General features: G+C 45.3%; 1 protein-coding gene across 1 annotated transcript; it reads right to left on the reverse strand.

Annotated features, from left to right (window-relative positions):
* Window positions 1-4,194: 4,194 nt before the first annotated feature.
* LOC139621243 (uncharacterized) lies at window positions 4,195-7,431 on the reverse strand. The gene is made up of 4 exons (XM_071477546.1): window positions 6,551-7,431; window positions 6,240-6,395; window positions 6,014-6,109; window positions 4,195-5,557 (listed from the first exon to the last, which is right to left on the reverse strand). Exons 1-4 carry the CDS (start codon window positions 7,268-7,270, stop codon window positions 5,249-5,251), a joined length of 1,281 nt encoding a protein of 426 aa, XP_071333647.1. The 5' UTR covers window positions 7,271-7,431; the 3' UTR covers window positions 4,195-5,248.
* Between the last annotated feature and the right edge of the window lie 17,173 nt (window positions 7,432-24,604).

A 24,604-nucleotide genomic window follows, 5' to 3' on the forward strand; every position in this document is an offset into this window, starting at 1 on the left:
CTGTGGGAGCTTGGGACACTTCCCAGTTGCCTCATTGTTGCTTGTTTCATTCCTGCAAACTTCAGAAACTGAAAAGTTTCACAAACATCACACAAGCGTTGATTCTGACCACGATTCAATCACACTGAGTCATTTTCAGTTGTTTCAGGCCTGCAGACCTCACAAACTGAAAAGCTTGACAAAAAACACATAAGTGCTGATTCTGACCAGTATTCTCTCACACTGAGTGGTTTTCAGTTGACTTTTTTCTAAAATTTGTGTGTCATTCCTGCAAACCTCAGAAACTGAAAAGCTTCACGATAAACACAATAGTGTTGATTCTGACCACTTTTCACTCACACTGAGTCATTTTCAGTTGACTGTGCTTTAAAATGACTGTTTCATGCCTGCAAACCTCAGAAACTGAAAAGCTTCACATAAAACACACTGTTATGTTAGAAACCAGAGAACACAAATGCACTCCAGGCCTGAATGGGGCAAAGTAACAAGTGATGATGTTAATGAGCTCTTCTCTGGTGAAAGAGCTCCGGAAACCATGGGTGTTATTTCTGCCATAGGTCTCATTCCACACTCCCAGAGAGGACACGCGTCTGTGACGTTTGTCGCTTTTCAGCGTTGCCGGTCTCAGACGTGGTCCGGACCAGAGCGTTCATGAGTCCTCTGTGGGAGCTTGTGGTGGGCAGCCCTTGAGGAGCACCGGGACACTTCCCAGTTGCCTCAGTGTTGAGTGTTGCCTTGGCCTGCGCCGCGACACGGGCCTGCTCCCTGTTGGTGTCCCATCCAACTCACGCGACAGCCTGCGGGTCCTCGGAACGCAAAGCTCCTCGCAAAAACAGAGCATACACTCTTACACAAAAAACACAGGGGAAAAACACTTACAAGTCAATCATACGGCCAGGACCTCAGGAGCTCAACTTATACTTAAACGTATACTTTTGTCTGTGGAGGGAGGTTTCCTGCTGAAGTGTTGGCTCGTTAAACTGTCTGTTCCTGATGAGAGGAGCTGCTGTGATTGGCTTTATCGAAGCGTCCCGTAGATCCACTTTGCTGCTGAAACATATGCTTGAGCAAGAATCAGTGAAAGTGAAAATCATTTGATCATTATGTTGGGCGTCATTTTGGTATTGACATGATTCTAGAGGCGGAAGGAGCGTGCGTAAAAGCCACAATTACTGCCATGAGGCAGTTACAATGATCTATAGTGTTCAATTGACTGGGGAAAAACAATGATTGCCACAGCCGAGAGAAACCAAAAGACTAATAATACAATCACAAATAAAAACAACTACATAAACCACAAGGAAACAAAACAGCAGTGGCAGTCAATGTCTCTCCTGCCTCATTATTGCGCAGTCACCACACGGCTGGCTCAACACATGGCAAAGGGAATCGCTGTAACACTGGACCTGAAACAGAATAAAGCACACAGCAGCAAAGCCTCGACTTCAAAGCAAAATGAGCGGGATCCTCCTTTGATACGTCCCTGGCTTGGTGACGTCACATTCGATATGACTACTTCACCCTCGGAAGATTTTAAATAGGAGCCGTTTCTGCCATAGGTCTCATTCCACACTCCCAGAGAGGACACGCGTCTGTGACGTTTGTCGCTTTTCAGCGTTGCCGGTCTCAGACGTGGTCCGGACCAGAGCGTTCATGAGTCCTCTGTGGGAGCTTGTGGTGGGCAGCCCTTGAGGAGCACCGGGACACTTCCCAGTTGCCTCAGTGTTGAGTGTTGCCTTGGCCTGCGCCGCGACACGGGCCTGCTCCCTGTTGGTGTCCCATCCAACTCACACGACAGCCTGCGGGTCCTCGGAACGCAAAGCTCCTCGCAAAAACAGAGCATACACTCTTACACAAAAAACACAGGGGAAAAACACTTACAAGTCAATAATACGGCCAGGACCTCAGGAGCTCAACTTATACTTAAACGTATACTTTTGTCTGTGGAGGGAGGTTTCCTGCTGAAGTGTTGGCTCGTTAAACTGTCTGTTCCTGATGAGAGGAGCTGCTGTGATTGGCTTTATCGAAGCGTCCCGTAGATCCACTTTGCTGCTGAAACATATGCTTGAGCAAGAATCAGTGAAAGTGAAAATCATTTGATCATTATGTTGGGCGTCATTTTGGTATTGACATGATTCTAGAGGCGGAAGGAGCGTGCGTAAAAGCCACAATTACTGCCATGAGGCAGTTACAATGATCTATAGTGTTCAATTGACTGGGGAAAAACAATGATTGCCACAGCCGAGAGAAACCAAAAGACTAATAATACAATCACAAATAAAAACAACTACATAAACCACAAGGAAACAAAACAGCAGTGGCAGTCAATGTCTCTCCTGCCTCATTATTGCGCAGTCACCACACGGCTGGCTCAACACATGGCAAAGGGAATCGCTGTAACACTGGACCTGAAACAGAATAAAGCACACAGCAGCAAAGCCTCGACTTCAAAGCAAAATGAGCGGGATCCTCCTTTGATACGTCCCTGGCTTGGTGACGTCACATTCGATATGACTACTTCACCCTCGGAAGATTTTAAATAGGAGCCGTTTCTGCCATAGGTCTCATTCCACACTCCCAGAGAGGACACGCGTCTGTGACGTTTGTCGCTTTTCAGCGTTGCCGGTCTCAGACGTGGTCCGGACCAGAGCGTTCATGAGTCCTCTGTGGGAGCTTGTGGTGGGCAGCCCTTGAGGAGCACCGGGACACTTCCCAGTTGCCTCAGTGTTGAGTGTTGCCTTGGCCTGCGCCGCGACACGGGCCTGCTCCCTGTTGGTGTCCCATCCAACTCACACGACAGCCTGCGGGTCCTCGGAACGCAAAGCTCCTCGCAAAAACAGAGCATACACTCTTACACAAAAAACACAGGGGAAAAACACTTACAAGTCAATAATACGGCCAGGACCTCAGGAGCTCAACTTATACTTAAACGTATACTTTTGTCTGTGGAGGGAGGTTTCCTGCTGAAGTGTTGGCTCGTTAAACTGTCTGTTCCTGATGAGAGGAGCTGCTGTGATTGGCTTTATCGAAGCGTCCCGTAGATCCACTTTGCTGCTGAAACATATGCTTGAGCAAGAATCAGTGAAAGTGAAAATCATTTGATCATTATGTTGGGCGTCATTTTGGTATTGACATGATTCTAGAGGCGGAAGGAGCGTGCGTAAAAGCCACAATTACTGCCATGAGGCAGTTACAATGATCTATAGTGTTCAATTGACTGGGGAAAAACAATGATTGCCACAGCCGAGAGAAACCAAAAGACTAATAATACAATCACAAATAAAAACAACTACATAAACCACAAGGAAACAAAACAGCAGTGGCAGTCAATGTCTCTCCTGCCTCATTATTGCGCAGTCACCACACGGCTGGCTCAACACATGGCAAAGGGAATCGCTGTAACACTGGACCTGAAACAGAATAAAGCACACAGCAGCAAAGCCTCGACTTCAAAGCAAAATGAGCGGGATCCTCCTTTGATACGTCCCTGGCTTGGTGACGTCACATTCGATATGACTACTTCACCCTCGGAAGATTTTAAATAGGAGCCGTTTCTGCCATAGGTCTCATTCCACACTCCCAGAGAGGACACGCGTCTGTGACGTTTGTCGCTTTTCAGCGTTGCCGGTCTCAGACGTGGTCCGGACCAGAGCGTTCATGAGTCCTCTGTGGGAGCTTGTGGTGGGCAGCCCTTGAGGAGCACCGGGACACTTCCCAGTTGCCTCAGTGTTGAGTGTTGCCTTGGCCTGCGCCGCGACACGGGCCTGCTCCCTGTTGGTGTCCCATCCAACTCACACGACAGCCTGCGGGTCCTCGGAACGCAAAGCTCCTCGCAAAAACAGAGCATACACTCTTACACAAAAAACACAGGGGAAAAACACTTACAAGTCAATAATACGGCCAGGACCTCAGGAGCTCAACTTATACTTAAACGTATACTTTTGTCTGTGGAGGGAGGTTTCCTGCTGAAGTGTTGGCTCGTTAAACTGTCTGTTCCTGATGAGAGGAGCTGCTGTGATTGGCTTTATCGAAGCGTCCCGTAGATCCACTTTGCTGCTGAAACATATGCTTGAGCAAGAATCAGTGAAAGTGAAAATCATTTGATCATTATGTTGGGCGTCATTTTGGTATTGACATGATTCTAGAGGCGGAAGGAGCGTGCACTCTAAAAACTTTAACTATGCTCTACTCAATTTAATCTGTGTAACATTTTACACTTAAAAATATTGAGTAAATTTGAAAGCTGTTAAATCATTTAGATTTACATTATGAATTAAGTAAATGTAATTTAAAAAATTAAGCAGATCTGAACAACTACATTGAGTACCATGAAATATAAAATTGAGCTGATATAATTAAAATTTTAAGTCTATGCAATAGTAACCCTAAGTTCAAACCACTCAAAAAAATGAGTAGATATAATTAAAATGTTAGGTAGATGCAACTGAAAATGAGATTATTATTTAACAAAACAAATCTGCTACACTTACTTAATGTTTTTAACATAATGTAATTCATACTGGACTATCAAATATCAGAATAAATATGTTACATTTACTTAATTTTTTTAAATGTGTTTACGCTTTAATCTAGTAGGAGTACTTCAGGTCAATATATGAAACAAAATAATAAACATAAAGCAATTCTACACACATCAACATTTTTAATTAAACATTTATTTGTCTGATTTGACCAATATAAAACATCAAGTTTAAATCCACAGCTTATCTTTGCAAACATGACATGTAAAAATCTCCATGCTGTAAAAAAGCTGAATTGATAAGGGGTCTCTCAAAACTGGGTGAAATGCACAAAGAACAATTGGCCTTTCAATTTAAGTCACCACATAATGCATAAAATGCCATTTAACAGAATCTGTTTGGCATTAATGGAAATCTCAACTTGCATTACAACTCATGGTATATTATCTAGTTTAACTTTCAACATGGTTTATTCTTCTCTCTCTCTCTCTCTCTCTCTCTCTCCCTCTCAGAACAACATTTTGCATCTGTCTAAAATGCACCAAGAGCAACATTTTGCATCCTCCTGAAATGCACTTATAAACAGTGATATTTCACATTAAAGTTCCACAAAAGCAAACAATACCAGTCCAACATGCAATTTAACTATGCATGGTAACCTCAACTGTTATGTAAACATTAAGACAACAGTACATCAGCTTAACTTTAGACTTGCCAATGAAAAAATCCCTCACTAAGAGAGCATCTTGCTGAACAGTAGCCAGCAACTACACACAGAGGTAATTCTTCAGTCTCTGAACCTTGTTGGAAAGGTTTCCAGAATCCAGCTCCAGCAGGACTTTCTGGAATACCTCAAAACTGCATTTGAGGTTCTTGGGGTATCGCAGATATAACGCGTAGGTCAATCCCAACAGATAGCAGCAGGCTCTGCTAAGATCCCCAAGACTGCTGAGGACAATGTTGCCCTCAATCACAATCCCGACATCGACTGACCCATCTTGGTTTCGCAGCAGGTAAATCTTCATGACCTCCTCTGCCAGCTCCTCTTGAACACTGGCAGATCCATCAGCAGCATCCTGCAGACATTGTAAAGAAAAAAAAGTGTTTAGAGCTCACTTTCAACCTGCATGTCACAAGTCAAATACCACCTACTAACATAAAAGAGCATAGCAGGACATACAGTGGACAAACTGAACTGTGGTGGTCCCAAATTTGTTTTTGATCTCTTTTTAAAAACAGACAAAATAACTAATTAATGCTTCCATATAATTTATTTCTCTCTCCAAACAAAATTGACACAGAAAATAACATTTGATGTATTTAAAGCAGGACAGACAGTGAAATCAATCAGCATCGATCTATAAATGAATGTTGGTGACTCGTACAGTATCTGATGTCCACAGATGCTTTATACTATATGAAAAGCAGCTTCTTCTTTGTGTGCGGTGAGGAAAAAGCAAACTGTACTGCAGCAACTCTATGGTCACCCATGATTACATTGTTAAAAACAAAAACTACAGTATTATACTAACCTCAAAGTCCTTGAACAAGGCACTGGCATCTTCTCCCAGATGGTCGATGAGACATCGGATGACAACCTCACGTGTCTGTTGAATGGGGATTCCACTCTGCAGAACAGAAAGTCTTTCAACTTTAATGTCAAACCTTTCAATAGAAAAAAAATTACCTGGAGTTGGAGTGTAGTGATGTAAGAATAAAACAAATTGAATTGAATTGGTGGAGGATAAATTTTAATACCTGAAGTAGAACACTCATTTGTGCCCGATGTCTCTCTCCTGCAGCACCTTTCTTCGCTTGAAACAAGGACAGCAGTTTAGGTGTATAGAAGTCCAACATTTCCATGAATTTTGGCTCAAGATTCAGTGTGGTGATCCTCTGAAACTCTGCGCTAACCTGAAAGAGAGGGAGATGAGAAAAGAGAAAAAAGAACTGGTGACTCATCTATTGTCATTCAGCAAAAGCTTAAGTCCACACTGAGATGGATAGGATGCAAGACTGTTCCATTATCATTTTTAATAGGATGTACAGTCACAATTTCAATTACTCACTTGCGAGACATCAAACAAGGTGGGCCATCTGTGCTTGATGTCAGTGATGCTCATCTGTAGGCGGACAACATCATGTCTCCTATGTGCAAAAGTTCTGCACATCAAGTCCTTGATCACTGTGCTGTTTCTCTTCTTTGATTCAGCGATAAGTTGGTTTCGGTCCAGCTCTTGTTGTTCCTTACTGTCTCCTGCAGGATAGTGTGGGAGAAACACCACTTCTCCTTTCCGCGCTTTCTTTATATTCTTTGCAGCAAACTTGTCATCCGGGTGCTTGTTCTTAAGTGAGTTGCAGGCAACCTCAGGAAATCCAAGGTTTCGGAGCTTCGACCTGTAATTTCCCATCTTGTATTTGAGGCTATACATCCATCCCAGCCAGCCATTACGACTGCCTAGCTCTGTCAGGCATGGATGTTTTCTGACTAAAGCCTCTGCCACCTCACCGATCTGAAGGCCCGTGGGGTAGGGTGTGTAGCTGTACATATCGTCAGCTAATTTTTCCATGATTTCAGATCGGATTCGAGAATTGTTAAGCACAGTACCATCTCTGGCAAACTCTTCATTGGCATTCCTCAGTACTGCCTCTGTTGCCACAGAGAAAAGTGGAATGTCGATTTCATTTGGCCACGATGTCGTCTGAGGGCTTCCATGTGGAGATACGATAATTGTGTCTTGTGAAGACACTGAATCTGCTGTTGTAGTAGAGCTTGAACTGTCATTCATTACATCTGTCTGGTTTTCAGTCAAAGCAGTCAATGTAAGAACTACAGATGGAATAATCACAACTTTGATTGTCCCTTTGTGTTTAATTTGGTTGGTGGAATGGAGAGTGAAGTAATCACCGAAGTCCTCATCGAAGTAATGTAGGGCAAAATCCTCAGTGAGTCCAAGCTCCCCTTTTGAAGAATCCTCAAATGTGCAGAGCTTACATTGCCAGCCCATGAGCCGCCACCTTAAAAAGGATGATAAACAGTGTTACGGAGCAAAAAGACTGATTTAATACTATTTCCATTCATGTACATAGTTTTTGGACCAATATGTTTTATCATGCAAATCTATTAAAATGATATGAAATGTTTTCATTTACACACTGATGTAAATTATATTTACAACTATAATGGAAAATATACACTAAAAAGAAGATAAAATTATTTCTTAAAATTATTATTTATTAATTTAGTTTAGGTTTCATGCAATATAGGGAAAAAGAAAGGTCAATTTTTTCAAAATTTAAACACCTAATCCTTCTGTACATTATAAATAGATGCCATTTACCTTGTCTGATGTTATGTCTTCGTTCACCGTCTCTCAATTAGCAGTGTTGGTGCTGTAAAGCAGACATTCAAATTTTTAACATGCTTGACAGAAAAATTCTACCTTTACTTGCTCTAGGTATCATCAAGTGTTCACAAAAATATCACAAAAAATCCTGACAGCTGAGAATATTACAGGTATTGGAAAACGGCCCAGTGCATTAAATCAAACGCACCGATCCCCATAGCAACCATTGTGTTTCGGAAGTGGACGCGCATGCGCACTCACGTACTGCTGAGTGAAACTCCGGTCGTTAGTTCATCATAGATATATACACACAGATGCCGCATTCGGGCTTGTCAGGCACGTCAACGCGGCCGCCATCTTGGGACGGGGTTTCTGACACGCCGTTAGACGTCAGACCCGGTCTGACAGCTGTGTTTTTGGCAAAATGCCAGACTTTAGTGCGGCATATGGCTGTTCCAATCAAAGAAATGCCGAAACTAACAAACACGGAATAACATTTCACAAGTAAGAAGTTGTTTTATATTATTTAACTGTTATGAAAGTGTTGAATTTGATGTATCTCTTAAGCTAACATAAATGAAACTTGCTTATTACTAGCTTATGTCAGGACAAGAAAACAAAAGATGTTCTCGTTAGTAAAACATCAGTAAGATGATAAAAGTGACATTTGGCAATCAGCCACTGTATATAATTGTGATAAGTAGGCCATGTTATTCCTAAACATTGACGTTAACTGCTAACGTAAGTTATGTACCTGAACTATAGCTACATACGCATGGAGAACTGAGAGGGTGAGCAGCACCAAGTTCCTGGGTGTGCACATCTCTGAAGACCTGTCCTGGAGCCACAACACTGCACCACTGGCCAAAAAAGTCCAACAGCGCCTGTACTTTCTCCGTAAACTGAGAAGAGCTGGAGCCCCGTCCCCCATTATGCACACCATCTCTCCTCTGCCCCCTGCCACAGACTAACCTCACCACCCCTGCCTCCACCCCAGCGTTTGACATCACTTTTTTGTATTTGCACTACAACGCACTACCTCACCTCAACTACAGATGGACCCTACCTGTTTAGTTAAAAAAATAATTATATAGGCTATATGTAAACAAATCTATGTTGTAACCTCGTGCTACTGCCAGTGAAGTCGGTTTGATGATAGTTTTAACGGTATTTTCTGCCGTTATCAGCAGTGCTCTCTGCTTCTGCGCAACACTAACTGTCGCATATCATGTCTGAGCATGTTGTGTAGCGCTAAAATACGAATAAATTAGTCATTTTACACCCATTTTTGGTGACGTTAGCTGTATAAACTGTGTGTTAGCTGAATGAACCGTGTGTTAGCTGAGCAATTTGGTGGCTACTGTTAACGAAGTTAGCTAATGTACAACAGCATAGTGGTGACAGTATTTAAAAAAACAAAACAATAACGTTTATGTGCAGGAAGACAGGGTCGCTATTTCATTAAATTGTGCTCTACTTACCGTCTTATGGAGTCCTCCCAGTTTAACCGCAGTGTCTCCAACCGTTGCTTGCCTCTGTTGTTGCAAAAAGCCAGGTAGATATCCCATGATTCCACTCTCTTTGAGCGCAAAAACTACTCATTTTTTTAAAGCTGTTGTTAAAGGTTAAGACTATTGAGTTAGCGTGAGTAATAATTAAAGTTCTTGAAACCGATTGGTATAATTGCTCCATACTCAAATATTTTGACTGGTATTTACTGAAAATATTATGGATATCTTAAAATTATAATTTGTTTGTCAAATACTAATTTCTTTTGTGAAATAAACTTAAATAATGGATGTAAATATAAAGCAAAATTAACTGTTGGATTTTTAAGCATTTATTTTGATATGCGCAACTCAAATAATCAGTTTTGTGATTTTCAGAGATTTTATTAAGATAATATACTTTTTTATTATTGTGATATATACGAAGGCCTTGAATGACTTTTTAGAGTGTGCGTAAAAGCCACAATTACTGCCATGAGGCAGTTACAATGATCTATAGTGTTCAATTGACTGGGGAAAAACAATGATTGCCACAGCCGAGAGAAACCAAAAGACTAATAATACAATCACAAATAAAAACAACTACATAAACCACAAGGAAACAAAACAGCAGTGGCAGTCAATGTCTCTCCTGCCTCATTATTGCGCAGTCACCACACGGCTGGCTCAACACATGGCAAAGGGAATCGCTGTAACACTGGACCTGAAACAGAATAAAGCACACAGCAGCAAAGCCTCGACTTCAAAGCAAAATGAGCGGGATCCTCCTTTGATACGTCCCTGGCTTGGTGACGTCACATTCGATATGACTACTTCACCCTCGGAAGATTTTAAATAGGAGCCGTTTCTGCCATAGGTCTCATTCCACACTCCCAGAGAGGACACGCGTCTGTGACGTTTGTCGCTTTTCAGCGTTGCCGGTCTCAGACGTGGTCCGGACCAGAGCGTTCATGAGTCCTCTGTGGGAGCTTGTGGTGGGCAGCCCTTGAGGAGCACCGGGACACTTCCCAGTTGCCTCAGTGTTGAGTGTTGCCTTGGCCTGCGCCGCGACACGGGCCTGCTCCCTGTTGGTGTCCCATCCAACTCACACGACAGCCTGCGGGTCCTCGGAACGCAAAGCTCCTCGCAAAAACAGAGCATACACTCTTACACAAAAAACACAGGGGAAAAACACTTACAAGTCAATAATACGGCCAGGACCTCAGGAGCTCAACTTATACTTAAACGTATACTTTTGTCTGTGGAGGGAGGTTTCCTGCTGAAGTGTTGGCTCGTTAAACTGTCTGTTCCTGATGAGAGGAGCTGCTGTGATTGGCTTTATCGAAGCGTCCCGTAGATCCACTTTGCTGCTGAAACATATGCTTGAGCAAGAATCAGTGAAAGTGAAAATCATTTGATCATTATGTTGGGCGTCATTTTGGTATTGACATGATTCTAGAGGCGGAAGGAGCGTGCGTAAAAGCCACAATTACTGCCATGAGGCAGTTACAATGATCTATAGTGTTCAATTGACTGGGGAAAAACAATGATTGCCACAGCCGAGAGAAACCAAAAGACTAATAATACAATCACAAATAAAAACAACTACATAAACCACAAGGAAACAAAACAGCAGTGGCAGTCAATGTCTCTCCTGCCTCATTATTGCGCAGTCACCACACGGCTGGCTCAACACATGGCAAAGGGAATCGCTGTAACACTGGACCTGAAACAGAATAAAGCACACAGCAGCAAAGCCTCGACTTCAAAGCAAAATGAGCGGGATCCTCCTTTGATACGTCCCTGGCTTGGTGACGTCACATTCGATATGACTACTTCACCCTCGGAAGATTTTAAATAGGAGCCGTTTCTGCCATAGGTCTCATTCCACACTCCCAGAGAGGACACGCGTCTGTGACGTTTGTCGCTTTTCAGCGTTGCCGGTCTCAGACGTGGTCCGGACCAGAGCGTTCATGAGTCCTCTGTGGGAGCTTGTGGTGGGCAGCCCTTGAGGAGCACCGGGACACTTCCCAGTTGCCTCAGTGTTGAGTGTTGCCTTGGCCTGCGCCGCGACACGGGCCTGCTCCCTGTTGGTGTCCCATCCAACTCACACGACAGCCTGCGGGTCCTCGGAACGCAAAGCTCCTCGCAAAAACAGAGCATACACTCTTACACAAAAAACACAGGGGAAAAACACTTACAAGTCAATAATACGGCCAGGACCTCAGGAGCTCAACTTATACTTAAACGTATACTTTTGTCTGTGGAGGGAGGTTTCCTGCTGAAGTGTTGGCTCGTTAAACTGTCTGTTCCTGATGAGAGGAGCTGCTGTGATTGGCTTTATCGAAGCGTCCCGTAGATCCACTTTGCTGCTGAAACATATGCTTGAGCAAGAATCAGTGAAAGTGAAAATCATTTGATCATTACATGAAATCATTATGTTGGGCGTCATTTTGGTATTGACATGATTCTAGAGGCGGAAGGAGCGTGCGTAAAAGCCACAATTACTGCCATGAGGCAGTTACAATGATCTATGATGTTCAATTGACTGGGGAAAAACAATGATTGCCACAGCCGAGAGAAACCAAAAGACTAATAATACAATCACAAATAAAAACAACTACATAAACCACAAGGAAACAAAACAGCAGTGGCAGTCAATGTCTCTCCTGCCTCATTATTGCGCAGTCACCACACGGCTGGCTCAACACATGGCAAAGGGAATCGCTGTAACACTGGACCTGAAACAGAATAAAGCACACAGCAGCAAAGCCTCGACTTCAAAGCAAAATGAGCGGGATCCTCCTTTGATACGTCCCTGGCTTGGTGACGTCACATTCGATATGACTACTTCACCCTCGGAAGATTTTAAATAGGATCCGTTTCTGCCATAGGTCTCATTCCACACTCCCAGAGAGGACACGCGTCTGTGACGTTTGTCGCTTTTCAGCGTTGCCGGTCTCAGACGTGGTCCGGACCAGAGCGTTCATGAGTCCTCTGTGGGAGCTTGGGACACTTCCCAGTTGCCTCATTGTTGCTTGTTTCATTCCTGCAAACTTCAGAAACTGAAAAGTTTCACAAACATCACACAAGCGTTGATTCGGACCACGATTCAGTCACACTGAGTCATTTTCAGTTGTTTCAGGCCTGCAGACCTAACAAACTGAAAAGCTTGACAAAAAACACATAAGTGCTGATTCTGACCAGTATTCACTGACACTGAGTGGTTTTCAGTTGACTTTTTTCTAAAATTTGTGTGTCATTCCTGCAATCCTCAGAAACTGAAAAGCTTCACGATAAACACAATAGTGTTGATTCTGACCACTTTTCACTCACACTGAGTCATTTTCAGTTGACTGTGCTTTAAAATTACTGTTTCATGCCTGCAAACCTCAGAAACTGAAAAGCTTCACATAAAACACACTGTTATGTTAGAAACCAGAGAACACAAATGCACTCCAGGCCTGAATGGGGCAAAGTAACAAGTGATGATGTTAATGAGCTCTTCTCTGGTGAAAGAGCTCCGGAAACCATGGGTGTTATTTCTGCCATAGGTCTCATTCCACACTCCCAGAGAGGACACGCGTCTGTGACGTTTGTCGCTTTTCAGCGTTGCCGGTCTCAGACGTGGTCCGGACCAGAGCGTTCATGAGTCCTCTGTGGGAGCTTGTGGTGGGCAGCCCTTGAGGAGCACCGGGACACTTCCCAGTTGCCTCAGTGTTGAGTGTTGCCTTGGCCTGCGCCGCGACACGGGCCTGCTCCCTGTTGGTGTCCCATCCAACTCACGCGACAGCCTGCGGGTCCTCGGAACGCAAAGCTCCTCGCAAAAACAGAGCATACACTCTTACACAAAAAACACAGGGGAAAAACACTTACAAGTCAATAATACGGCCAGGACCTCAGGAGCTCAACTTATACTTAAACGTATACTTTTGTCTGTGGAGGGAGGTTTCCTGCTGAAGTGTTGGCTCGTTAAACTGTCTGTTCCTGATGAGAGGAGCTGCTGTGATTGGCTTTATCGAAGCGTCCCGTAGATCCACTTTGCTGCTGAAACATATGCTTGAGCAAGAATCAGTTAAAAGTGAAAATCATTTGATCATTATGTTGGGCGTCATTTTGGTATTGACATGATTTTAGAGGCGGAAGGAGCGTGCGTAAAAGCCACAATTACTGCCATGAGGCAGTTACAATGATCTATAGTGTTCAATTGACTGGGGAAAAACAATGATTGCCACAGCCGAGAGAAACCAAAAGACTAATAATACAATCACAAATAAAAACAACTACATAAACCACAAGGAAACAAAACAGCAGTGGCAGTCAATGTCTCTCCTGCCTCATTATTGCGCAGTCACCACACGGCTGGCTCAACACATGGCAAAGGGAATCGCTGTAACACTGGACCTGAAACAGAATAAAGCACACAGCAGCAAAGCCTCGACTTCAAAGCAAAATGAGCGGGATCCTCCTTTGATACGTCCCTGGCTTGGTGACGTCACATTCGATATGACTACTTCACCCTCGGAAGATTTTAAATAGGAGCCGTTTCTGCCATAGGTCTCATTCCACACTCCCAGAGAGGACACGCGTCTGTGACGTTTGTCGCTTTTCAGCGTTGCCGGTCTCAGACGTGGTCCGGACCAGAGCGTTCATGAGTCCTCTGTGGGAGCTTGTGGTGGGCAGCCCTTGAGGAGCACCGGGACACTTCCCAGTTGCCTCAGTGTTGAGTGTTGCCTTGGCCTGCGCCGCGACACGGGCCTGCTCCCTGTTGGTGTCCCATCCAACTCACACGACAGCCTGCGGGTCCTCGGAACGCAAAGCTCCTCGCAAAAACAGAGCATACACTCTTACACAAAAAACACAGGGGAAAAACACTTACAAGTCAATCATACGGCCAGGACCTCAGGAGCTCAACTTATACTTAAACGTATACTTTTGTCTGTGGAGGGAGGTTTCCTGCTGAAGTGTTGGCTCGTTAAACTGTCTGTTCCTGATGAGAGGAGCTGCTGTGATTGGCTTTATCGAAGCGTCCCGTAGATCCACTTTGCTGCTGAAACATATGCTTGAGCAAGAATCAGTGAAAGTGAAAATCATTTGATCATTATGTTGGGCGTCATTTTGGTATTGACATGATTCTAGAGGCGGAAGGAGCGTGCGTAAAAGCCACAATTACTGCCATGAGGCAGTTACAATGATCTATAGTGTTCAATTGACTGGGGAAAAACAATGATTGCCACAGCCGAGAGAAACCAAAAGACTAATAATACAATCACAAATAAAAACAACTACATAAACCACAAGGAAACAAAACAGCAGTGGCAGTCAATGTCTCTCCTGCCTCATTATTGCGCAGTCACCACACGGCTGGCTCAACACATGGCAAAGGGAATCGCTGTAACACTGGACCTGAAACAGAATAAAGCACACAGCAGCAAAGCCTCGACTTCAAAGCAAAATGAGCGGGATCCTCCTTTGATACGTCCCTGGCTTGGTGACGTCACATTCGATATGACTACTTCACCCTCGGAAGATTTTAAATAGGAGCCGTTTCTGCCATAGGTCTCATTCCACACTCCCAGAGAGGACACGCGTCTGTGACGTTTGTCGCTTTTCAGCGTTGCCGGTCTCAGACGTGGTCCGGACCAGAGCGTTCATGAGTCCTCTGTGGGAGCTTGTGGTGGGCAGCCCTTGAGGAGCACCGGGACACTTCCCAGTTGCCTCAGTGTTGAGTGTTGCCTTGGCCTGCGCCGCGACACGGGCCTGCTCCCTGTTGGTGTCCCATCCAACTCACACGACAGCCTGCGGGTCCTCGGAACGCAAAGCTCCTCGCAAAAACAGAGCATACACTCTTACACAAAAAACACAGGGGAAAAACACTTACAAGTCAATAATACGGCCAGGACCTCAGGAGCTCAACTTATACTTAAACGTATACTTTTGTCTGTGGAGGGAGGTTTCCTGCTGAAGTGTTGGCTCGTTAAACTGTCTGTTCCTGATGAGAGGAGCTGCTGTGATTGGCTTTATCGAAGCGTCCCGTAGATCCACTTTGCTGCTGAAACATATGCTTGAGCAAGAATCAGTGAAAGTGAAAATCATTTGATCATTATGTTGGGCGTCATTTTGGTATTGACATGATTCTAGAGGCGGAAGGAGCGTGCGTAAAAGCCACAATTACTGCCATGAGGCAGTTACAATGATCTATAGTGTTCAATTGACTGGGGAAAAACAATGATTGCCACAGCCGAGAGAAACCAAAAGACTAATAATACAATCACAAATAAAAACAACTACATAAACCACAAGGAAACAAAACAGCAGTGGCAGTCAATGTCTCTCCTGCCTCATTATTGCGCAGTCACCACACGGCTGGCTCAACACATGGCAAAGGGAATCGCTGTAACACTGGACCTGAAACAGAATAAAGCACACAGCAGCAAAGCCTCGACTTCAAAGCAAAATGAGCGGGATCCTCCTTTGATACGTCCCTGGCTTGGTGACGTCACATTCGATATGACTACTTCACCCTCGGAAGATTTTAAATAGGAGCCGTTTCTGCCATAGGTCTCATTCCACACTCCCAGAGAGGACACGCGTCTGTGACGTTTGTCGCTTTTCAGCGTTGCCGGTCTCAGACGTGGTCCGGACCAGAGCGTTCATGAGTCCTCTGTGGGAGCTTGGGACACTTCCCAGTTGCCTCATTGTTGCTTGTTTCATTCCTGCAAACTTCAGAAACTGAAAAGTGTCACAAACATCACACAAGCGTTGATTCTGATCACGATTCAATCACACTGAGGCATTTTCAGTTGTTTCAGGCCTGCAGTCCTCACAAACTGAAAAGCGTGACAAAAAACACAGAAGTGCTGATTCTGACCAGTATTCACTCACACTGAGTGGTTTTCAGTTGACTTTTTTCTAAAATTTGTGTGTCATTCCTGCAAACCTCAGAAACTGAAAAGCTTCACGATAAACACAATAGTGTTGATTCTGACCACTTTTCACTCACACTGAGTCATTTTCAGTTGACTGTGCTTTAAAATGACTGTTTCATGCCTGCAAACCTCAGAAACTGAAAAGCTTCACATAAAACACACTGTTATGTTAGAAACCAGAGAACACAAATGCACTCCAGACCTGAATGGGGCAAAGTAACAAGTGATGATGTTAATGAGCTCTTCTCTGGTGAAAGAGCTCCGGAAACCATGGGTGTTATTTCTGCCATAGGTCTCATTCCACACTCCCAGAGAGGACACGCGTCTGTGACGTTTGTCGCTTTTCAGCGTTGCCGGTCTCAGACGTGGTCCGGACCAGAGCGTTCATGAGTCCTCTGTGGGAGCTTGTGGTGGGCAGCCCTTGAGGAGCACCGGGACACTTCCCAGTTGCCTCAGTGTTGAGTGTTGCCTTGGCCTGCGCCGCGACACGGGCCTGCTCCCTGTTGGTGTCCCATCCAACTCACACGACAGCCTGCGGGTCCTCGGAACGCAAAGCTCCTCGCAAAAACAGAGCATACACTCTTACACAAAAAACACAGGGGAAAAACACTTACAAGTCAATAATACGGCCAGGACCTCAGGAGCTCAACTTATACTTAAACGTATACTTTTGTCTGTGGAGGGAGGTTTCCTGCTGAAGTGTTGGCTCGTTAAACTGTCTGTTCCTGATGAGAGGAGCTGCTGTGATTGGCTTTATCGAAGCGTCCCGTAGATCCACTTTGCTGCTGAAACATATGCTTGAGCAAGAATCAGTGAAAGTGAAAATCATTTGATCATTACATGAAATCATTATGTTGGGCGTCATTTTGGTATTGACATGATTCTAGAGGCGGAAGGAGCGTGCGTAAAAGCCACAATTACTGCCATGAGGCAGTTACAATGATCTATAGTGTTCAATTGACTGGGGAAAAACAATGATTGCCACAGCCGAGAGAAACCAAAAGACTAATAATACAATCACAAATAAAAACAACTACATAAACCACAAGGAAACAAAACAGCAGTGGCAGTCAATGTCTCTCCTGCCTCATTATTGCGCAGTCACCACACGGCTGGCTCAACACATGGCAAAGGGAATCGCTGTAACACTGGACCTGAAACAGAATAAAGCACACAGCAGCAAAGCCTCGACTTCAAAGCAAAATGAGCGGGATCCTCCTTTGATACGTCCCTGGCTTGGTGACGTCACATTCGATATGACTACTTCACCCTCGGAAGATTTTAAATAGGAGCCGTTTCTGCCATAGGTCTCATTCCACACTCCCAGAGAGGACACGCGTCTGTGACGTTTGTCGCTTTTCAGCGTTGCCGGTCTCAGACGTGGTCCGGACCAGAGCGTTCATGAGTCCTCTGTGGGAGCTTGTGGTGGGCAGCCCTTGAGGAGCACCGGGACACTTCCCAGTTGCCTCAGTGTTGAGTGTTGCCTTGGCCTGCGCCGCGACACGGGCCTGCTCCCTGTTGGTGTCCCATCCAACTCACACGACAGCCTGCGGGTCCTCGGAACGCAAAGCTCCTCGCAAAAACAGAGCATACACTCTTACACAAAAAACACAGGGGAAAAACACTTACAAGTCAATAATACGGCCAGGACCTCAGGAGCTCAACTTATACTTAAACGTATACTTTTGTCTGTGGAGGGAGGTTTCCTGCTGAAGTGTTGGCTCGTTAAACTGTCTGTTCCTGATGAGAGGAGCTGCTGTGATTGGCTTTATCGAAGCGTCCCGTAGATCCACTTTGCTGCTGAAACATATGCTTGAGCAAGAATCAGTGAAAGTGAAAATCATTTGATCATTATGTTGGGCGTCATTTTGGTATTGACATGATTCTAGAGGCGGAAGGAGCGTGCGTAAAAGCCACAATTACTGCCATGAGGCAGTTACAATGATCTATAGTGTTCAATTGACTGGGGAAAAACAATGATTGCCACAGCCGAGAGAAACCAAAAGACTAATAATACAATCACAAATAAAAACAACTACATAAACCACAAGGAAACAAAACAGCAGTGGCAGTCAATGTCTCTCCTGCCTCATTATTGCGCAGTCACCACACGGCTGGCTCAACACATGGCAAAGGGAATCGCTGTAACACTGGACCTGAAACAGAATAAAGCACACAGCAGCAAAGCCTCGACTTCAAAGCAAAATGAGCGGGATCCTCCTTTGATACGTCCCTGGCTTGGTGACGTCACATTCGATATGACTACTTCACCCTCGGAAGATTTTAAATAGGAGCCGTTTCTGCCATAGGTCTCATTCCACACTCCCAGAGAGGACACGCGTCTGTGACGTTTGTCGCTTTTCAGCGTTGCCGGTCTCAGACGTGGTCCGGACCAGAGCGTTCATGAGTCCTCTGTGGGAGCTTGTGGTGGGCAGCCCTTGAGGAGCACCGGGACACTTCCCAGTTGCCTCAGTGTTGAGTGTTGCCTTGGCCTGCGCCGCGACACGGGCCTGCTCCCTGTTGGTGTCCCATCCAACTCACACGACAGCCTGCGGGTCCTCGGAACGCAAAGCTCCTCGCAAAAACAGAGCATACACTCTTACACAAAAAACACAGGGGAAAAACACTTACAAGTCAATAATACGGCCAGGACCTCAGGAGCTCAACTTATACTTAAACGTATACTTTTGTCTGTGGAGGGAGGTTTCCTGCTGAAGTGTTGGCTCGTTAAACTGTCTGTTCCTGATGAGAGGAGCTGCTGTGATTGGCTTTATCGAAGCGTCCCGTAGATCCACTTTGCTGCTGAAACATATGCTTGAGCAAGAATCAGTGAAAGTGAAAATCATTTGATCATTATGTTGGGCGTCATTTTGGTATTGACATGATTCTAGAGGCGGAAGGAGCGTGCGTAAAAGCCACAATTACTGCCATGAGGCAGTTACAATGATCTATAGTGTTCAATTGACTGGGGAAAAACAATGATTGCCACAGCCGAGAGAAACCAAAAGACTAATAATACAATCACAAATAAAAACAACTACATAAACCACAAGGAAACAAAACAGCAGTGGCAGTCAATGTCTCTCCTGCCTCATTATTGCGCAGTCACCACACGGCTGGCTCAACACATGGCAAAGGGAATCGCTGTAACACTGGACCTGAAACAGAATAAAGCACACAGCAGCAAAGCCTCGACTTCAAAGCAAAATGAGCGGGATCCTCCTTTGATACGTCCCTGGCTTGGTGACGTCACATTCGATATGACTACTTCACCCTCGGAAGATTTTAAATAGGAGCCGTTTCTGCCATAGGTCTCATTCCACACTCCCAGAGAGGACACGCGTCTGTGACGTTTGTCGCTTTTCAGCGTTGCCGGTCTCAGACGTGGTCCGGACCAGAGCGTTCATGAGTCCTCTGTGGGAGCTTGTGGTGGGCAGCCCTTGAGGAGCACCGGGACACTTCCCAGTTGCCTCAGTGTTGAGTGTTGCCTTGGCCTGCGCCGCGACACGGGCCTGCTCCCTGTTGGTGTCCCATCCAACTCACACGACAGCCTGCGGGTCCTCGGAACGCAAAGCTCCTCGCAAAAACAGAGCATACACTCTTACACAAAAAACACAGGGGAAAAACACTTACAAGTCAATAATACGGCCAGGACCTCAGGAGCTCAACTTATACTTAAACGTATACTTTTGTCTGTGGAGGGAGGTTTCCTGCTGAAGTGTTGGCTCGTTAAACTGTCTGTTCCTGATGAGAGGAGCTGCTGTGATTGGCTTTATCGAAGCGTCCCGTAGATCCACTTTGCTGCTGAAACATATGCTTGAGCAAGAATCAGTGAAAGTGAAAATCATTTGATCATTATGTTGGGCGTCATTTTGGTATTGACATGATTCTAGAGGCGGAAGGAGCGTGCGTAAAAGCCACAATTACTGCCATGAGGCAGTTACAATGATCTATAGTGTTCAATTGACTGGGGAAAAACAATGATTGCCACAGCCGAGAGAAACCAAAAGACTAATAATACAATCACAAATAAAAACAACTACATAAACCACAAGGAAACAAAACAGCAGTGGCAGTCAATGTCTCTCCTGCCTCATTATTGCGCAGTCACCACACGGCTGGCTCAACACATGGCAAAGGGAATCGCTGTAACACTGGACCTGAAACAGAATAAAGCACACAGCAGCAAAGCCTCGACTTCAAAGCAAAATGAGCGGGATCCTCCTTTGATACGTCCCTGGCTTGGTGACGTCACATTCGATATGACTACTTCACCCTCGGAAGATTTTAAATAGGAGCCGTTTCTGCCATAGGTCTCATTCCACACTCCCAGAGAGGACACGCGTCTGTGACGTTTGTCGCTTTTCAGCGTTGCCGGTCTCAGACGTGGTCCGGACCAGAGCGTTCATGAGTCCTCTGTGGGAGCTTGTGGTGGGCAGCCCTTGAGGAGCACCGGGACACTTCCCAGTTGCCTCAGTGTTGAGTGTTGCCTTGGCCTGCGCCGCGACACGGGCCTGCTCCCTGTTGGTGTCCCATCCAACTCACACGACAGCCTGCGGGTCCTCGGAACGCAAAGCTCCTCGCAAAAACAGAGCATACACTCTTACACAAAAAACACAGGGGAAAAACACTTACAAGTCAATAATACGGCCAGGACCTCAGGAGCTCAACTTATACTTAAACGTATACTTTTGTCTGTGGAGGGAGGTTTCCTGCTGAAGTGTTGGCTCGTTAAACTGTCTGTTCCTGATGAGAGGAGCTGCTGTGATTGGCTTTATCGAAGCGTCCCGTAGATCCACTTTGCTGCTGAAACATATGCTTGAGCAAGAATCAGTGAAAGTGAAAATCATTTGATCATTATGTTGGGCGTCATTTTGGTATTGACATGATTCTAGAGGCGGAAGGAGCGTGCGTAAAAGCCACAATTACTGCCATGAGGCAGTTACAATGATCTATAGTGTTCAATTGACTGGGGAAAAACAATGATTGCCACAGCCGAGAGAAACCAAAAGACTAATAATACAATCACAAATAAAAACAACTACATAAACCACAAGGAAACAAAACAGCAGTGGCAGTCAATGTCTCTCCTGCCTCATTATTGCGCAGTCACCACACGGCTGGCTCAACACATGGCAAAGGGAATCGCTGTAACACTGGACCTGAAACAGAATAAAGCACACAGCAGCAAAGCCTCGACTTCAAAGCAAAATGAGCGGGATCCTCCTTTGATACGTCCCTGGCTTGGTGACGTCACATTCGATATGACTACTTCACCCTCGGAAGATTTTAAATAGGAGCCGTTTCTGCCATAGGTCTCATTCCACACTCCCAGAGAGGACACGCGTCTGTGACGTTTGTCGCTTTTCAGCGTTGCCGGTCTCAGACGTGGTCCGGACCAGAGCGTTCATGAGTCCTCTGTGGGAGCTTGGGACACTTCCCAGTTGCCTCATTGTTGCTTGTTTCATTCCTGCAAACTTCAGAAACTGAAAAGTTTCACAAACATCACACAAGCGTTGATTCTGACCACGATTCAATCACACTGAGTCATTTTCAGTTGTTTCAGGCCTGCAGACCTAACAAACTGAAAAGCTTGACAAAAAACACATAAGTGCTGATTCTGACCAGTATTCACTGACACTGAGTGGTTTTCAGTTGACTTTTTTCTAAAATTTGTGTGTCATTCCTGCAACCCTCAGAAACTGAAAAGCTTCACGATAAACACAATAGTGTTGATTCTGACCATTTTTCACTCACACTGAGTCATTTTCAGTTGACTGTGCTTTAAAATTACTGTTTCATGCCTGCAAACCTCAGAAACTGAAAAGCTTCACATAAAACACACTGTTATGTTAGAAACCAGAGAACACAAATGCACTCCAGGCCTGAATGGGGCAAAGTAACAAGTGATGATGTTAATGAGCTCTTCTCTGGTGAAAGAGCTCCGGAAACCATGGGTGTTATTTCTGCCATAGGTCTCATTCCACACTCCCAGAGAGGACACGCGTCTGTGACGTTTGTCGCTTTTCAGCGTTGCCGGTCTCAGACGTGGTCCGGACCAGAGCGTTCATGAGTCCTCTGTGGGAGCTTGTGGTGGGCAGCCCTTGAGGAGCACCGGGACACTTCCCAGTTGCCTCAGTGTTGAGTGTTGCCTTGGCCTGCGCCGCGACACGGGCCTGCTCCCTGTTGGTGTCCCATCCAACTCACACGACAGCCTGCGGGTCCTCGGAACGCAAAGCTCCTCGCAAAAACAGAGCATACACTCTTACACAAAAAACACAGGGGAAAAACACTTACAAGTCAATAATACGGCCAGGACCTCAGGAGCTCAACTTATACTTAAACGTATACTTTTGTCTGTGGAGGGAGGTTTCCTGCTGAAGTGTTGGCTCGTTAAACTGTCTGTTCCTGATGAGAGGAGCTGCTGTGATTGGCTTTATCGAAGCGTCCCGTAGATCCACTTTGCTGCTGAAACATATGCTTGAGCAAGAATCAGTGAAAGTGAAAATCATTTGATCATTATGTTGGGCGTCATTTTGGTATTGACATGATTCTAGAGGCGGAAGGAGCGTGCGTAAAAGCCACAATTACTGCCATGAGGCAGTTACAATGATCTATAGTGTTCAATTGACTGGGGAAAAACAATGATTGCCACAGCCGAGAGAAACCAAAAGACTAATAATACAATCACAAATAAAAACAACTACATAAACCACAAGGAAACAAAACAGCAGTGGCAGTCAATGTCTCTCCTGCCTCATTATTGCGCAGTCACCACACGGCTGGCTCAACACATGGCAAAGGGAATCGCTGTAACACTGGACCTGAAACAGAATAAAGCACACAGCAGCAAAGCCTCGACTTCAAAGCAAAATGAGCGGGATCCTCCTTTGATACGTCCCTGGCTTGGTGACGTCACATTCGATATGACTACTTCACCCTCGGAAGATTTTAAATAGGAGCCGTTTCTGCCATAGGTCTCATTCCACACTCCCAGAGAGGACACGCGTCTGTGACGTTTGTCGCTTTTCAGCGTTGCCGGTCTCAGACGTGGTCCGGACCAGAGCGTTCATGAGTCCTCTGTGGGAGCTTGTGGTGGGCAGCCCTTGAGGAGCACCGGGACACTTCCCAGTTGCCTCAGTGTTGAGTGTTGCCTTGGCCTGCGCCGCGACACGGGCCTGCTCCCTGTTGGTGTCCCATCCAACTCACACGACAGCCTGCGGGTCCTCGGAACGCAAAGCTCCTCGCAAAAACAGAGCATACACTCTTACACAAAAAACACAGGGGAAAAACACTTACAAGTCAATAATACGGCCAGGACCTCAGGAGCTCAACTTATACTTAAACGTATACTTTTGTCTGTGGAGGGAGGTTTCCTGCTGAAGTGTTGGCTCGTTAAACTGTCTGTTCCTGATGAGAGGAGCTGCTGTGATTGGCTTTATCGAAGCGTCCCGTAGATCCACTTTGCTGCTGAAACATATGCTTGAGCAAGAATCAGTGAAAGTGAAAATCATTTGATCATTACATGAAATCATTATGTTGGGCGTCATTTTGGTATTGACATGATTCTAGAGGCGGAAGGAGCGTGCGTAAAAGCCACAATTACTGCCATGAGGCAGTTACAATGATCTATGATGTTCAATTGACTGGGGAAAAACAATGATTGCCACAGCCGAGAGAAACCAAAAGACTAATAATACAATCACAAATAAAAACAACTACATAAACCACAAGGAAACAAAACAGCAGTGGCAGTCAATGTCTCTCCTGCCTCATTATTGCGCAGTCACCACACGGCTGGCTCAACACATGGCAAAGGGAATCGCTGTAACACTGGACCTGAAACAGAATAAAGCACACAGCAGCAAAGCCTCGACTTCAAAGCAAAATGAGCGGGATCCTCCTTTGATACGTCCCTGGCTTGGTGACGTCACATTCGATATGACTACTTCACCCTCGGAAGATTTTAAATAGGAGCCGTTTCTGCCATAGGTCTCATTCCACACTCCCAGAGAGGACACGCGTCTGTGACGTTTGTCGCTTTTCAGCGTTGCCGGTCTCAGACGTGGTCCGGACCAGAGCGTTCATGAGTCCTCTGTGGGAGCTTGGGACACTTCCCAGTTGCCTCATTGTTGCTTGTTTCATTCCTGCAAACTTCAGAAACTGAAAAGTTTCACAAACATCACACAAGCGTTGATTCTGACCACGATTCAATCACACTGAGTCATTTTCAGTTGTTTCAGGCCTGCAGACCTAACAAACTGAAAAGCTTGACAAAAAACACATAAGTGCTGATTCTGACCAGTATTCACTGACACTGAGTGGTTTTCAGTTGACTTTTTTCTAAAATTTGTGTGTCA

The sequence above is a fragment of the Trachinotus anak genome, unplaced genomic scaffold (genome assembly GCF_046630095.1).
Source record: "Trachinotus anak isolate AG129_WGS33_773 ecotype Australia unplaced genomic scaffold, CSIRO_AGI_Tana_v1 ptg000005l, whole genome shotgun sequence".
Lineage (NCBI taxonomy): Eukaryota > Metazoa > Chordata > Actinopteri > Carangiformes > Carangidae > Trachinotus > Trachinotus anak.